This window comes from Patella vulgata, chromosome 9 (assembly GCF_932274485.2).
Source record: "Patella vulgata chromosome 9, xgPatVulg1.2, whole genome shotgun sequence".
Lineage (NCBI taxonomy): Eukaryota > Metazoa > Mollusca > Gastropoda > Patellidae > Patella > Patella vulgata.
In genome coordinates, this window is record NC_065887.2 from 10,101,848 (window position 1) to 10,119,415 (window position 17,568).

At 39.0% G+C, this 17,568-nt stretch overlaps 2 protein-coding genes across 2 annotated transcripts; both read left to right on the forward strand.

Annotated features, from left to right (window-relative positions):
- Positions 1–3,199, forward strand: LOC126832326 (slit homolog 2 protein). Its single transcript, XM_050563077.2, has 2 exons — positions 1–124; positions 1,104–3,199. Exons 1-2 carry the CDS (start codon positions 122–124, stop codon positions 2,337–2,339), a joined length of 1,239 nt encoding a protein of 412 aa, XP_050419034.1. The 5' UTR covers positions 1–121; the 3' UTR covers positions 2,340–3,199.
- Positions 3,200–5,644: 2,445 nt separating this feature from the next.
- Positions 5,645–17,485, forward strand: LOC126832636 (fibrinogen beta chain-like). Its single transcript, XM_056103250.1, has 4 exons — positions 5,645–5,654; positions 5,728–5,760; positions 16,697–16,834; positions 17,475–17,485. Exons 1-4 carry the CDS (start codon positions 5,645–5,647, stop codon positions 17,483–17,485), a joined length of 192 nt encoding a protein of 63 aa, XP_055959225.1.
- The last annotated feature ends 83 nt before the right edge of the window (positions 17,486–17,568 follow it).

The window sequence follows — 17,568 nt, forward strand, 5'->3', positions numbered from 1 at the left end:
GGTCGATCCTTGAAGTATATATAAGAGTGGTTTTAGTGTATCACAATGAATCACACGCCTATTTTTGAAACTTGAAACATCATAGTAATTAAAAGAGAGAAAAACCACACGCCCTTCAAATATGGTAAGAATTATTTTAATATTTCTTATTTTGCTTTTAGCATAGATAGTTTTCCTGTATTTTCAAATGCTGTATAAATATTTTAATTTATTTTATGATTATCTTTATTAACGAAAATATGAGGAACATTTATATTCAAAATCAAATCCTTTAAAAATAATTGAGATAAATTTTAATTTTATTTTTTTTTTTCGCTAAGCTTATATCGTTCAATTAGATCGTGCTTTCGAAGTTATTAATAATAATTAATAAAGATATAAATGTTCCTCATTTCGGAAATCTTGAGTTTTAGGTAAAAAAAAAAAAATAAATAAATTTAAAATTAAAATTTATCCCGATTATTTTTAAAGGATTTGATTTTGGAGCGTCATTTTGCTAAATGAACTAAATAAAATTGATAAAAAAAAAAGTGTGATTGGTCGCTCAAATTGTCGAGAACGTGAACATATGGCAAATATTGCTTGTATTTTAATTTCATTACCTGCAAAAAAAATGTATTGTTAGTATCTCGACGTAAGTATATACCAAAACCAAATAAAACCATAATCTATCAAAACGTAATACATAGATACCTCGGCTCAAACTAGGTCATTATGGACTAATATGTGGTCCAATTTTATTTTAATAATTCACTTCTGCGTAGTGGTCTAGGTGTGGGAGGAAAGTGGAGGACCCGGAGAATGCCCACGAGGCGACCCTACTCCTTGTCACGTACAACCCGGAATCGAAACCACCCCAGTTGACTCAATGTTATAGGGGTTTTTAGCAATGGGAGAAAACTCACTAGGTTGGACAGACAAGCTAACTCTTTGTCATATAATAAAAGACACACCACGTCAGTTATTGACAGACCTTATGATCTAATGCGCACGTTGTAGACAATTTGGCATCCCTTCTATTAAATAGAAATATTGTTACTCCAAGTGTAAAATAAATTGTAATTAAATTCTGTATAACATATTTGTATTTTTTTTTTAAACAGGTGCCCGTCTGGATATTGTTTCTTATTTACTTGAAATGTGTTCCCGCTGTTCCCGATTGTCCAGATTCCTGCTTATGCTTCTCTGAATTTGTGACTTGTACATCCGTGAACGAAAAAACAAACTTTCCAACCAGTACCAGAACCATAGTGTTGGACAATGCTCAGCTTAGTTCGCTTCCGTCAGGCATATTTCAGGATCTGCCTGTTTTGAAGCTGATTGAGATTCGCTCAAGTAATATAGGGACAATAGAATCGGGCGCTTTCTCAAATCTACATAATTTGGATTCCATATTGATCAGTTCGTCAACAGTAGGAACCATAGCGACCACCGCTTTCAGCAACTGTTCTCAAATAGAAACTATAGCCATCTCCTATTGTACGGTTTCCGCAGTCCAGCTCGGTGCATTTTCGAATTTAAAGAATTTAACGCGACTTGAGATCTATTCGAGTAACATTTCAGTTATAGATCAGTCAGCATTTCAAAATATTTCAAATATCAAATCTTTGGATCTGTTCTTAAATGATATCATTGATTTAAAACAAGGGACCTTTACTCGAGTGGTGCCTGTTTCTGCCAATATATACTCTAATACATTTGGCCGAGTCGAGTGCAACACCTTTGAAGAACTTTTTGCTGTGGCCGAAAGAAAACAATTCTATTCCAACAAATTTACGTGTAACTGTGACATTGCCTGGATTTTACGCGATGGCCTCTATACACACACGTTATCAAATAACGAATGTAGTGATGCTTCTCCGAAATCGCTGAGGAGAAAAAGCTTGAAGGAAGTACTGCCATCTTCCAAAATGGCGAACTGTGTCATACCAGCAGTCTGTCGGAATAATGAGACCCTGATAACCCCATCAACTACTCAACGATCAAACACAGTTTCTATATCAAGCACAACCGTGATTACATCTGCCCCAGATACCATCCCTGTTACGATAACCAAGTCTTTAGGTACGACCACAACGAAACGTCCGTCAACGAACATCCGCAAAGATACCACAACAGCGGATGGCCTTCCTTCGACTAAAGCTACACCTGTTTCACAGTCAACGGACGAAACATTCGTCACAAAAAGGATAACAACACAATCTCCCAGAGTAACGAGGGAAATGACTAAAATGCCGGAAACCACAGGAGAGCAAGCCGGACAAAGGAACCATTCAGCGACTCTTAAACAAGAATTTATTTTCACGGCATTGTTTGCCATGTTACTTATGCTGGGATAAATACTGAACATTTCAAGTGTTTGTCAATCTGTTGTTTTTGTCATAGATATTATCTTGTTGTGAACAGCTGTCTGTTATTTATATTTGTGCGTATCTATATTCCCCCGAGAAACGGCTTCCATACGAAAGGTTTGTCCAATCAATGGTCAAAGGAAAATTCGAAGAATAATTCGTAACACGAGGTACAATTTTATGGATACACAATTACCGAGTTTAATACTAAGCGACGGGGATACTCTCGTCTATATCAAGCAAATAAAGACGAGAGTAATTGTGTATCCATAAAAATGTACCTTGTGCTAATATGTTCAATTACTAAATGCCAATCAAGGAAAATAATTCGTAAGACCACGCCAATTTAATTTTCAGTTCTTCGTGATCTTGATAAATATGAATAACCACTTAAATCACGTAAAATATGTTTTGTTTAAAATTCTAAAACTTAAAAATTGGGAAGTAAAAGATTTTGAATGGAATATAGCCATATACTTTTGGATTTTTAAATAAGTCCTTTTCTAGAGAAATAAAAGGAAAATCTATTAAAGGTGTTCCCGAAGAACAGAAATGTATTTGGAGAAATGTTTTTGAAGAAATGTTTTTTGGAAAATGTGTAACCACCTAAATCACGTAAAAGTACTTTTCTAAAGAAATCAGAGGGAAATGTTTTAAAAGGCGTTCCCGAAGAACATAAAATGTTTTTGGAGAAGTGTGTTTAGAAAACTGTTTTGTAAGATTGATACTTGGAGATTTGTATTTGGAAATTTGATGTTCGAGATTTGTTTTTCGTTGTATGTCTCTGATGAAATGTAAATGTAGGCTAAATTTTTGATTTTCTAAAATAAATTTTTATCTTTATATTATACTATTCAAAAAAAGTAGGGGATATTTGATTTTTAAGTGTTATTAAAGTCACCTAATGAAACTGACGAAGAAACAAATGACAAAATGAAATGAAGTTCGCATTCATCGATTTATTCCAAATGATCGTTAGACTAAGTAAGGCACAGACTGACCATTATAAGGGTAAAATGATACCCGGGGTCAAACAGCAAAGTTACCACAGCATCACAACCAAGTCAGTAACGGGTAAATCCTCCTCTGTTTGCCAAACAAGCATTGATCCGACGTGGCATACTCCTAATGAGACGTCTAAGGTCATTTTGGTCCAGATTGTCCCATTCCTGTTGCAACGCAGCAGCAAGTGCTTGGACATTGGCAGGACGTTGTTGACGTTGACGTAACCTCTGTCCAAGCATGTCCCAGACATGCTCGATGGGGGAGAGGTCGGGACTCAGTGCTGGCCAAGGTAATGTGGTGATGTTCTGTTGTTGGAGGTAACCTGTAACGATCCTGGCCCTGTGACATCTTGCGTTGTCATCCTGGAAGATGTAACGGCGGCCATGACGTCGTGCGAACGGCACAACATTGACTGCCAAGATGTTGTCCCGGTAGTACTGGCCTGTAACACGCCCTGCAACAACATGTAAAGCCGTTCTTCCAGCAACAGTGATGCCTCCCCACACCATAACAGAACCACCCCCAAATCGATCATGTCTGATGACGTTAACGTCTTGGAAGCGCTCGTTTCGACGACGCCACACCCTCCTACGTCTGTCCAAAAAATCAACAGTGAACCTTGACTCATCTGAAAACATCACATTGCTCCAGCGTCGATTATCCCAGTGTTGACGATCCCTACACCAACGACGTCTTGCCTGAATGTGATGATCTCTCAAACAAGGGATCACGCGAGGACGTCGGGCGCGAAGGTGACCCCTATGCAGTCGATTCCGAATCGTCTGGCCACTCACTCTCACACCAGTGTCTGTTTGAAGACGAGCGCTGATCTGATTTGCTGTGATGACACGATTTCGCAAGGCCAAGGTACGGATAAATCGATCCTGGGCTTGAGTTGTCGCCCTTGGTCGACCTGAGCGTGGTCTGTCCTGTACAGATTGTGTATCACGGTATCTGGACCATAGCCTGCTTATGACAGACTGAGAAACATTCATCGTCCGCGCCACAACCGCCTGTGTTGTGCCGATCTGTAGCATGCCAAGGGCACGTAACCTTTCATTTTGGGCAAGCCGACGCATATCAAAATTTGTTTTCTGGTCACTAAAACAATTAAACTGATGTTTCCACCCTGGAATTCAATGCCACAATGACTGTAACATTCAAAGTCAGAGTCGTGCAAATCTTGGGTTGGACCCCCATGATGATCCCAAGCATCACCTGCATTCCATGCGGTAGCTATTGGTGCGTTTGGGCGTCACATGTAACTGGAAATGTTTCTTCTGTTAGGTTCTATAGTGTCTTTTTTCGTAGTCATTTGCATATTTTAGTATTATGCCCCCAAAATCAAATATCCCCTACTTTTTTTGAATAGTATACAATACAATTAAATTACATAAAAATTCAATTTACAAATCTAATGTGGCAAATGTCTGATTTGTAAAACAAATATTGATTTTAAGGTATAAATTTTAATTTGAGTGTACAAATGTCGAAATACGACACCAAATGAAGAAATAAGAATTAAGGGCTATGAATTAAGAACTCTGAATAAAGAGCTGTTTGGTTTTCCATACATGACCCGCTATCCCTGCCACTATTCTGTTAGCCGATTTCCGATAGGTAGTAATCGGGTTTCTGAAAGCCAGGAGCCCTTTCCCGTTATTCGAACTTGGGAGCCCTAAGTTACCTACTCACACATCTTGGCTTAATAGTTTAAAACAACGACATTGTTGTGACTTTACAATATACCGGAAACCTTTCCCCGTTATTCGAACTTGGCAGCCCTAAGTTCCCTACTCACATATCTTGGCTTCATATTTTAACTTTCGGATGAGTGTATCTTTAAAACAACGACATTGTTATGACTTTACAATATACCGGAAACTCTCATGATTAAATAAATGTCATGTCCCCTAATAGAAGGTTATATAGTAGCCGTCTAGTATAAGAGATTGTATAGTTACATATACTGTTTATCTATATAACATACAATACAGTAGCACGTTTCTTGAGAGAGAGAGAGAGAGAGAGAGAGAGAGAGAGGAGTGTTTAACGTCCACTCGACACAAACTAGATCATTTCGGAACTAACATATGGTGCAATTGCGTGTAGGGGTCTTTAGCAGTGGGAGGAAACTGTGGGACCCGGAGAAACCCACGAGGTTAGCCAGGCGACCCTACTCCTTGTCATATACAACCGAGGAATCGAAACAACGGTAGTTGACTCAATGACATACCTTATGATGCAGCGCGCATTCGCCCCCCCCCCCACACACAATATAAGGGACAATGTATAGGCGTCCCATGTACATATTTACATGCAGGAAAATGAAACAAAAGAATTAAGAATAGGCCGTAGTGGCGCTCTCCAGGCAAAACTTCCTTAATAGCACAATGTAAGGCACGTGAACGTTTTCATTAGCCAGTAGGACGTTAAATCTTATTTGAATATAATAACAAATCTACAGCATATCCTATCCCAACTAGTGGTCAAAATCAAAGTCCAGCGGAATAATTCTGCAAAATTGAGTAACAACAGCAATAGAAATTGATAAAAAAAATAGCCGGTGATATTTTCAATGGCGCCATTCCAATATTTGACAAAATGTTTACTAATCACTGACAAGAACCGACCCGTGATTTTTTCAATATTTTTATATAATCATTTAAAGATACATTATGCAAGAGCTAAATTTGCCTATTTCAGGTCTTTCTTTAGGCCCAAAATGTTATCTAAATTATTAATTAGACATTAATTAACTTTCATTCTTGATTTAATCATGAAGTGGATAATCGAGACTATGTTTTTTTTTTATCGTACCGACTTTAGTAATGATGATCGAGGCTAGGCCGAAAATTCAATCGCTAAATTCTCGGCTCAGAGTGGATAAATTTTACTGAAATTTTCAGCAAATTCACTTTACATTATCTAGTTTTTAACTATTATAGCGAGAGCTGTCAGTCCTGCATCTATTCTTTCATAATTGATCTTTAAATTTTGAATATGGAGTGTAGAATATGCATATCTATAACACATCTTTTCTTGTCGGTCACTTCTTGCAATACTCTGGACGTTGTTAACGAACGAAACCCAACAAAAAACGCTCTTCTCGGTTCAAAATAGCCAAGTGAGAAAAATCACGCTGATTGGTTAATCAAATGTCTAACGTTAATCATGGTATTAAAAGCTGCTCGTATCAACGCTGACGCGACCTGCCGTTACAACTGGTCAGCTCCTCATGTAGTAGAGGCCATCGAAAGTATATAAAAAAAACGAAGCGAAATATAGATGTTCCGCATTGACTGGGCTAATGTTCTGCGCGGACTGGGCTAATAAAGATGAAACGTAGATGATGGGACATTTTAGCCTAACATCCATGAAAACATTGTCCCGATCAATTTGTTCTCCGCCTGCGGATTAAAAAAATACGAACAAACTTGTTAGATATTTGGGTCGTCTGCTTTGAAGTAGAACATTGGCGGGTAAATACTTTCCACGCAGCATCAATCAGCGATCACATACAGATCACATGACATTTTAAAATAACATGATTGATCGACCTAAAACATTCTTTTGTCTGCTGGGCCAAGTTCATCGTGTGCGGCAGGGGCGGATCCAGAGCGGGGGGGGGGGTCGACCAGCTACATATTTTTTTTGTAAATCAAAACTTTTTATTAGAATAGTTTCTCGGCCGTGTGCTTTATCCCTTATCGTCAGATGTGGGACAGGATGGGCACTCAAAGCACGGGATAATGATATAGACATTATGTGATATCACAATTGATGCTTTGCATCCATGAAATTGAATCACAATGTCATTGTATTAATTCATAATAAAAATTGACGTCAAACGAGATGTTAAATGTCTCTGTTTAAAAAGCTCAATGTGTATGTATATACGCCAAAATGACGATAGAGACCATGCGGGAGGGGGGGGGATACATTGTCTCACGGACCTGGCAAACCCCCTCCTGCAAAAATTCCTGCATCCGCCCCTGTGCGGACAACAAAAACAAAAATATTTGTTCGATGTTTTTGTTTGTCGACGACATAAATGTTCCATCAGTTGCGCTAGGCTTAAGAGCAAATATTATGCATGATTTACAAGGTCCGTGTTATGTCCCACTCTTCTTTTTGTGCTGTGGATTTTTATGTAAATGTAATTGCCCGCCCTCTTTATAGTGCAGTGGGAGCAGAACAGTTTAATTGGTGTCCGCGGTACAGCTTAATGAGAAAGGGAAAACTGTTTTTCTTGAAATGTTGAAGAATGTATTTGCCTCAAGGAATTATTTTTTAATAAAAATTGTTTGTAAAAATATACTCATAATTATTTATTTACTGTTTAAAAGGGCCCACTTACCCTAATTATCTTTACAAACATGTTTTTGCCTCATCATAGCATTGCCGTTATCTTTAATATAACTATTTTTAGTAGTATTGTTAATACTAGACTGAAAAACCAAAACATATTTTTTTCTTTTGAAAATTAAATGTGCTAATTAAGGGTGTTTAAACTTATTACTTTTGAAATGTGGTAATTTAACCACTACCGTGTTTACAGGACATACACAATAAACACCTATAATTAAATTATTTCAATGGCATTAAGTAATGTAACTGGAATATACAGGTCAAAATTCTAAAGAACAGAAGTACTGTTTATTAGGCTTCTCTAGTCATTACCAAGCAATCTATACAAAGAAAAAAATTCGATAATGAACTCTATTTGAATAGCTAAGAAAACAAATAGTTCCAATATCGAAACTATTCTGTACACCATAGTGACAACGTAAGTTATATAAACACTGAATTGACGATTAAAACTAAAACAAGCGCCGATTCGATGCAAGATACGGCCTCATTTTGCAAGAGATGGATAGAGAACAAGTTAAAAAAGAATCTATTTTTTCGTACAAACAGGGTCCATATTGGCCGAAAAAGTTCATCGGGATTTTCCGACGTGGTTTCCCCTTGTCAGTGGTGCGGGACGGAGGGCCTGACAAGGACATCGGTATAGTCATTCGGATGGCACGAAAAACCGAGGGCCCGCGTATACACTGGCATGCCAGCTAAGGATCCCTTGGCAATGAAAATTCGATATAAGAGTAGGCCATTGTGCCGCTGCCCAGGCACAATTTCCCTCATAGCACACTGTATGGTGTATGTCCGTCTTTATTAGCCCAGTATTACTTTCCAAAATAACCGACAGACAAAATTTTGAAGTAAAAGCCCTGATCTCATTATTAATGGCAACTTGAGGTTGTTTGTTTTAATTATTACTGAATGGTGATCATTATAAATAGATCTAGACTACACAACAAAAACCTTTTTCTCCAGTGGCTAGACACTTGCTGGCTACCCTTTAGGCCTCGGGTTAGTTCCCTGTTTAATTTCTATTCTCTCAAACAAGAAAAGGCAGAAGACTGGTTTGTGTGTTATAAAGCTTTAATTTAGAAATTAGCAAATGAAAATAGTTGATTAACCGTCGCGAATAAAATTCTGTTAATAGTTAAGATGTAAAATGAAATCTTCCAAGATATGTCCCCAAAGACGCCCGAACCATACCTTTACCCCTTTTTAATACCCAGCCGATTCCTATCGTAATGCAATTTTTTTTTAACACGGCCGCCTAACCGAAATGTTACAATTCAGTGCCAACGCCCCACCCCCTCCTCCCAACGTCTAAATCTATGACCCGAATATGCCATGCCTGTATATCCTGCAGTGGACAACTGAGCCGCATCATGAATTTGGAATAATTCATGGATATGTGTGACAAATGATTCACTTCGAATGCCAGTCTGCAGTCTCTTATGGGACAGAAGAGGGAATTAGGAATGCACGGCATTGGTGCCTTTAGGGCTTTTTGCGAATATTGGAACTCACCGTGATTATGCCTAAAGTAGCCTTAAACCTAAATCAGAACGCAAACGGTATACATGCCCGGAATTTAAGGGTTGGTCGGGAACCAAGATATCTTGCTGAAAGGTGAAAATTGAAAATAACCGAAAGCTAAAAGCCTGCATAACGATACCGTTATGTTTATGGCAAGGTATCGCTGCCAATATTAAATGTTCTACTAAATTGTCTTTTGGATTGATTATCTGTAAAAAGTACAATGTACAAAGTTCTAATACCGGTAATAATACAGTCAAAATACCTCTTAGGCCAAGCTTAAATGCAAAACGTCAAATATAATGTGTCAAATGATAAATGTTTTATTGGAAAATGCTGGTTTTTTATTTCACGCGTTAACATTTTACATTTCACTCATTGTATTTTACATATTCTCTCTGCCAAGTTCCGAAACCAAGTTCTTTGAAGAGAAAACACATAATAATATCGTTTACATATAAATACTATGTTACTGGACGCTTTGGCAGTCGGAGATTTTAAACAATGTTAACGTCATTGAAAATAGATTCAGACCCAGTGTCAACTGATAAACGTTGCATGTAAGTTTTTCGTTTTAGTGAACAATGGATACAACCCTGTAATCAATGGAAACCGGATCAGTACAAGTAGAATTTAAACATTAAACAATAAGTGGAATATATAATTATAGTTTAGTACGCATATGGTGTGGCATATTCCTGGAGCAATGGCCCGAGAAATCCCTCTCTGGTCATTGCTGGATTGGCTTCTGATACTTGAGCTTTTGAGGGAGTGTGTCTATTTTTCCCGTTCAATCAAATATATCCCAAGTACAGCAACATGACAGTCCTTCGTTTAATCTGGGGTCTTCCCTAAAACTTTGGACAGTGATTTATGGTATTAAAAACGGTGAAAGTCTTGTTCGTCTCCATACAATAATGTTTACATTGTATCAATGTTGATAGCCTCGTTTGTCACGCAGTTAGTTTTTCTGCAATATTCTGCTATGCACTGGTTAATTGGGCGTAATAAAATCATGAGTCATGACGTAACGTTATGTAAACATATTTGGTCCAGTGTGGAGCTGCGTTTAAAGCGTAATCAAATTGTTAGGCAGTTAGCTATTGGTTGTTTATCGGACTATTGACCAGTATTGACCAGTAATAATTTGGAACAGAAATTTGCTTCCATTAAAGCAGTGTTTAGTGGGATTAGCTCTAATCAAACGAAACACTGCGGGGAGTATGATGGTGTGGATCTTGGATAATTTCCAAAATGGCAACAAGTGAAATAATGTTCAGCTTAGGTGGTGTGTAGCGACGATGTCCATGACTCCGTTTTCTACGAGAATGACTGATTTTTGATAGCAGATCTGATAGGAGCATGATGAACAATTATTGGAGTTGCGAATCCATACCAAATTATAAGACCTTCTGTTGTATTATATAAATATTTTCAAAGTTAATTAGTCTTAGGTCATGTAATTGTTTTCAGCGAAATTTCGAAATGATCTGTATGAAACCACTATTCAAAAAAAGTAGGGGATATTTTATTTTGGGGGCATAATACTAAAATATGCAAATGACTACGAAAAAAGTCACTATAGAATGTAACAGAAGAAACATTTCCAGTTACATGTGACGCCCAGGGTGGAAACATCAGTTTAATTGTTTTAGTGACCAGAAAACAAATTTTGATATGCGTCGGCTTACCCAAAATGAAAGGTTACGTGCCCTTGGCATGCTACAGATCGGCACAACACAGGCGGTTGTGGTGCGGACGATGAATGTTTCTCAGTCTGTCATAAGCAGGCTATGGTCCAGATACCGTGATACACAATCTGTACAGGACAGACCACGCTCAGGTCGACCAAGGGCGACAACTCAAGCCCAGGATCGATTTATCCGTACCTTGGCCTTGAGAAATCGTGTCATCACAGCAAATCAGGTCAGGGCTCGTCTTCAAACAGACACTAGTGTGAGAGTGAGTGGCCAGACGATTCGGAGTCGACTGCATAGGCGTCACCTCGCGCCAGACGTCCTCGCGTGATCCCTTGTTTGAGAGATCATCACATTCAGGCAAGACGTCGTTGGTGTAGGGATCGTCAACACTGGGATAATCGACGCTGGAGCAATGTGATGTTTTCAGATCAGTCAAGGTTCACTGTTGATTTTTTGGACAGACGTAGGAGGGTGTGGCGTCGTCGAAACGAGCGCTTCCAAGACGTTAACGTCATCAGACATGATCGATTTGGGGGTGGTTCTGTTATGGTGTGGGGAGGCATCACTGTTGCTGGAAGAACGGCTTTACATGTTGTTGCAGGGCGTGTTACAGGCCAGTACTACCGGGACAACATCTTGGCAGTCCATGTTGTGCCGTTCGCACGACGTCATGGCCGCCGTTTCATCTTCCAGGATTACAACGCAAGATGTCACAGGGCCAGGATCGTTACAGGTTACCTCCAACAACAGAACATCACCACATTACCTTGGCCAGCACTGAGTCCCGACCTCTCCCCCATCGAGCATGCCTGGGACATGCTTGGACAGAGGTTACGTCAACGTCAACAACGTCCTGCCAATGTCCAAGAACTTGCTGCTGCGTTGCAACAGGAATGGGACAATCTGGACCAAAATGACCTTAGACGTCTCATTAGGAGTATGCCACGTCGGATCAATGCTTGTTTGGCAAACAGAGGAGGATTTACCCGTTACTGACTTGGTTGTGATGCTGTGGTAACTTTGCTGTTTGACCCCGGGTATCATTTTACCCTTATAATGGTCAGTCTGTGCCTTACTTAGTCTAACGATCATTTGGAATAGATCGATGAATGTGAACTTCATTTCATTTTGTCATTTGTTTCTTCGTCAGTTTCATTAGGTGACTTTAATAACACTTAAAAATCAAATATCCCCTACTTTTTTTGAATAGTATATATATATATATATATACATGTATATCTTTTTTTTTGTTTTAGGGATCTTTACTCCTCTTTTTGGACCATGTAAAATAAGTTAGAAACTGGTCTGATATCGAGTAATATAGTTTTAAAAAATATGGCTTGTGTGTGTGGGGTGGGGGGGGGGTACATGATCATGATCAATTAACGTAGAAGTTGTAGAAGAAATGATTTGATTTAAAAGTGAGTGAATCCGTCCAATTAGATTTTGTGCTGTCTAACAGATCGATATTTATGTCATCAAAAATGATAAGTTCGCTTCCTTGATTCCATGCAGAATCCATCAGTAATTAAATTCGTCATGTTATTAATGACACGAGTAGTTAGTGTGCAGGTTCCTGAACTTTAAGATGTCAAACGTTTTAAACGCAACAGCCAAATTATTTCTAACACTATTTTTGACGGTGTGTGCTAGCTCTTCTTCTTCGGATATCAGGACAAGAAAAGTGAAAACAATAACTGGTTGTGAGCATACAATTGTTCCCGAATCTACAGTTTTACAAAAATTTAGAGGGAGTGTAATTTATTGTACCACCCAATGTTTATTAGATAATAGATGTCAATCTATTCAAGTTAATAGCAGTGATGAAAGCTGTACATTGAATAATTTTACAGCAGCATTTGGCTGTACTAATCTTACTACAGATCCGGTTATAAAACATTATGAAGAGGTGCGTATGTTTGTGTAACCTTTTATCTCACAGTGTTAGTCAATGTTTCAATGTCATTTAGTAATTGATCTGGAGTATACACAGGTCACAATTCTATGGAATACAATTACTGCTTATTAATTAAATGAGATTACCTTTAGGTACACGTAATTAAGGGAGGTCGCTAGTTTGTCAGCATTAACTAAGTATTGTTGTGTACATGTATATATTGTCCTGTCATATTTTCAATTTTTATCATAGCTTGATAATGACTAGAGAAGCCTAGTCGAAACGTCGCTCAGTAATAAGCAGTAACTGTATTCCATAGAAATGTGACCTGTATAGTGTTTAGTCAGTCATGTGTACACATTGGCATGCCCGTAAAAAAAACCCATTGGAATTCTATATAAGAGTAGGCCGTATAGTGCCGCTGCCCGGGCAAACTTTCAACCACAGCACCTGTCTTCATCAGCCTTGTCGGTGCAGATACATAGGACGTTGGTCCCGTGTACACATTGGCGTGCACGTAAAAGATCCCTTGGCAGTTGGAATTCGATATAAGAGTAGGCCGTAGTGCCGCTGTCCGGGCAAAATTTCCCTCATAGCACACTGTATGGCGTATGCCCGTCTTCATTAGCCCAGGTTAGGAGCAGAACAGTAGGACGTTAAACCCCATTTCATTTCATTTCATTTTTACATAGGACGTTAAACCTAATTTCATTTTATTTGAATTTTTATCACAGCAGTGCGTAATGTGCTGACTCGCTAATCGGGAGGTCCGGGGTTCTATCCCGGTGTTGGCAGAGAAAGACCCCCTGGGGAGTTTCCAGCGCCAGCGTGGCAAGATTAGACAAGGATGAGCGTCTAGTCCTTCCGATTGGTCGAAAAACCGAGACCACGTGTACACGTTGGGATGCACGTAAAAGAACCCCTGAGTGACAGTGCAAAATAGATGAAGAGCAGGCGGAAACAATGGCACTGGGGATACCGAAGATGTATTAGATTTTCACCTGAAACTGTATCTAATATTAGTATCAGAGTGTTACACGAAAAATGTATTTAACTTTAAAACGCCATTTCAGAGCATACCTTCAAAACTGTATCTAACATTAAGACGCAATTTTCAGCGTAGTGCTTGAAAATTGTAACTAAATTTAAAATATCAATATCAGAGTTTTACGTTAAGATATCAATATCTGAGCCATCCTCGGTATCTCGAGTGGCATAGTTCCGTTTTACTACGCTAACGATGCCACTGGGGATACCGAGGATGTTTCAGGATATCACTTAAAACTGTATCTAACTTTAAGATGCCATTATCGGAGTATAACTTCTAAACTGTATCTGTCTTTAAGACCCCATTATCAGAGTATAACTTCTAAACTGTATCTAACTTTAAGACCCCATTATCAGAGTATAACTTCTAAACTGTATCTGACTTTAAGGCCCCATTATCAGAGTATAACTTCTAAACTGTATCTAACTTTAAAGACGCCATTATCAGAGTATAACTTCAAAACTGTATCTAAATTTAAGATGCGATTATCAGAGTATAACTTCAAAAATGTATCTAAATTTAAGACCCCATTATCAGAGTATAACTTCAAAACTGTGTCTAAATTTAAGACGCGATTATGAGAGTATAACTTCAAAACTGTGTCTAAATTTAAGACGCGATTATGAGAGTATCACCTGAAAACTGTTTTTAACTTTAGGATATCAATTTCAGAGCCATCCTCTACAGATTTGTCAAGACAAAGAAACCATTAGAATAACAAGCCCTTTAAGATTTTGATAAAAGTTTAAAATGTATTTTAGACAATGGAATGTACTTTTTAAAGTCAATTTACTAATTATTTTACAGCCATGCTTGAATGGTGGTTATCTGAATGCAAGTGGTCGGTGTAAATGTGTTGATGGTTGGATCGGAACACGATGTGAGAGGTTAATGACACGTAAGTATCTCGGTCAATATTACCGCCATCTTAGTCCGCTTATTACTGTAATAATCCAGCGTGCACGTGACAAGAAATATAAATGGAATGGGATTTAACGTTCTAATTTTCTGCACCGACTAGGATAATGAAGGGGGACCACATCATGCCGTATGTTTAAAGGGAAATTTTGCTCAGCAGGCGAAGCCCACACGGGGGTTGGGTGGCCGAAAGGTTAACGCGTGCGCGTTGGATAAGAAGGTATGTCTTTGAGTTAAGTGGTGCGGTTTCGATCCCCCACTTGTACGTGACACGGAGTAGAGTCACTTGTCCAACCTCGTTGGTTTTCCCCGGGTCCCTCGTATGCCCAACTTCATTAGCCCGTTTGAGTGCAAAATAATAGAACGTATAACTTATTTCATTTCACTTGTTTTGTTTGGGTTTTTTTCTGTTGATAACCACCAGCCGATTAGAAACTAACAATACATGCCGATCGCTCACGAGTGTGTTTGAAAAAAACCACCCGCTGATTCAAATCAAAAAAGAATACATGAAAAATTTAACTGTTAGACTCACTTGGGATGATCACATTGTAGTTGAAATGTAATCAACAGTGCACTATTCCCCTCGAGACATACCTTTTCTACTATATTGTATTGGATAGCTGTTTTCGTTCGGGAGGAGCTGCGGCAGGTTAGGTGGATAAGACGCTGGCTCGCTAGCCTGGGGGTCGCGTGTTCGATCCCTGCATTGGCCAAGAAAGTTCATCGGGATTTTCCAAAGTGGTTCCCCCTTGTCAGTTGTGCAGGGCCTGATAAGGACAGTCGTTCGGATGGGACGAAAACACGAGGTCCCGTGTATACATTGGCATGCACGCTAAAGATCCCTTTGCAGTTGGAATTCGATATAAGAGTAGGTCTTATAGTGCCGCTGCCCGGGCAAAATTTCCCTCATAAAATTTCCCTCATAGCACACTGTATGACGTATGCCCGTCTTCATTAGCCCAGTCGGAGCAGTAGGGCGTTAAACCATTTGTTTTCGTCGGGTGTGGTGGTGGGGAAGGGGCACTGAAAACAATCACTGGGGAATATCATATATTGTTATTATAATCATTAGATTGGGAGGAAACCAACTTACGAACTTGAGATCGACTCCCGGGCAACCGCCTCAATGGCAGTCCGTATGATACAAACGCGCGTGCGTTACACCTCGAACCTCCCAATCTGAGAGAATTGAGTTCAATAACACAATACGGTCAATTCGAACTAACAGATGTTTTAATTTGGTCGTGTGCGCAATGCATCTAGGGATGTTTTTATTACGTACACGGCAATGCCTTTTTTTCTTATCTGAAAAAATTGGGAAAGTTTTACCTGCCGGACCCATTGGCACCATCATAAAATAGCTGACTCTCGACATGAAAGGTAAAATTCCGAAGGTTGTTCCCGACCGACACCGGAATTCAAAACCGGTACATTTTTAGCCAAGAGTTCAACCTTTAATTGTGTATGATTTCAGATTGCAAGGAAGGAAAACCATACGGTTATATCACAGGAGTATACCAACTACATCCCGAGGGAGTTCCTGAACCAATTACAGTTTACTGTTTGGCTAATCAGATAGCGGTCAACACTCACTTTACGACAGGCTTCAACTTTAATAGATCTTGGTCGGAGTACAAGAACGGATTTGGAAGTCCGCCAGCCTACTTATGGCTCGGCCTAGACAACTTACACTTGTTCACTAGTCGGTATAAACATCGCTTGATAACATATATCTCACTTAAAAATTCCACTAGATTGCGGAGTCAGGTTTTAGAATTTACCGTTTCTAATGAGGGCAGCAAGTACGTGATGAACTATGATCGTGCAATCTCGAATACTGGAAGCGATACTCTAGGTGATAGTCTCGTGGCTATGAAAGGACAACCTTTCAGTACCTATGATCAAGATAACGACAATGACGCAATCAGGAACTGTGCAGCAGAGCACGGAGGTGGATATTGGTACAATGCTTGTGGAAGATGCAACCCAACCGGTCCATTAACCCAACCCTTGTCAGGCAACAGGCTAAATGTACCCAATGAAATTTTCTGGACAGATGACCTTGGCGATGTGGCACCCTACATGATATCTCAAATGCTGTACTATGACGGTTCATGGTAATATCGGGCAATTTGCTACTTGATTAACTATACCGTTAGGAGTAACATTCTTTGGTTTAGTTCAATTCCCATCTCCGAAGTTCAACAGATTATTATGAATATATGACTTCAAATATCTGTTCCGTCGCCGTCAGTAATCAAAAGCTGAAATGCATCCGTGTATCATTATGGTATTATATAATATATTAGAATAACTAACAAATTCGACTATTTCTATGAATCCTGCATACTGTTTCGATGGTCTAGAAGAGACTCAACCTTGACCAACCATCAGAGGTTGGGGTCGATCCTGCTTATATTCCTGGTAGTCGTAACTACAAAATGGATTAAATCTGTTCAAGATAGAACAACAATTCTTCGTCAGCTCTTTAGTTTTAATAAGGATGGAAATTGCTTCTTGAGATTATTTATTATCGTTGTGGGATGGAAGGGGGGGGGGGGGCAATTTCCCTTTATCATGCATATACATGTCACATGCATATACATTACGACAAAATCATGGATTTGTTTTAATGCTTCTAAAACTTATTTGAAAAGTTGTCTTATGAATTTTCATTTCCATATAACAGTCACTTCAACACAGCTCTTTAATCTTTGACTATAAGTGGGTAAGACGCTGGCACGCTTGCCT

What these genes read in the sequence shown, in the direction of transcription:
- LOC126832636 (XM_056103250.1), top strand. An exon ending in AATAGCACAATGTAAGGCAC is followed by an intron (nt 5,761 to 16,696) that starts GTGAACGTTTTC and finishes TGGCTATGAAAG; the next exon opens with GACAACCTTTCAGTACCTAT.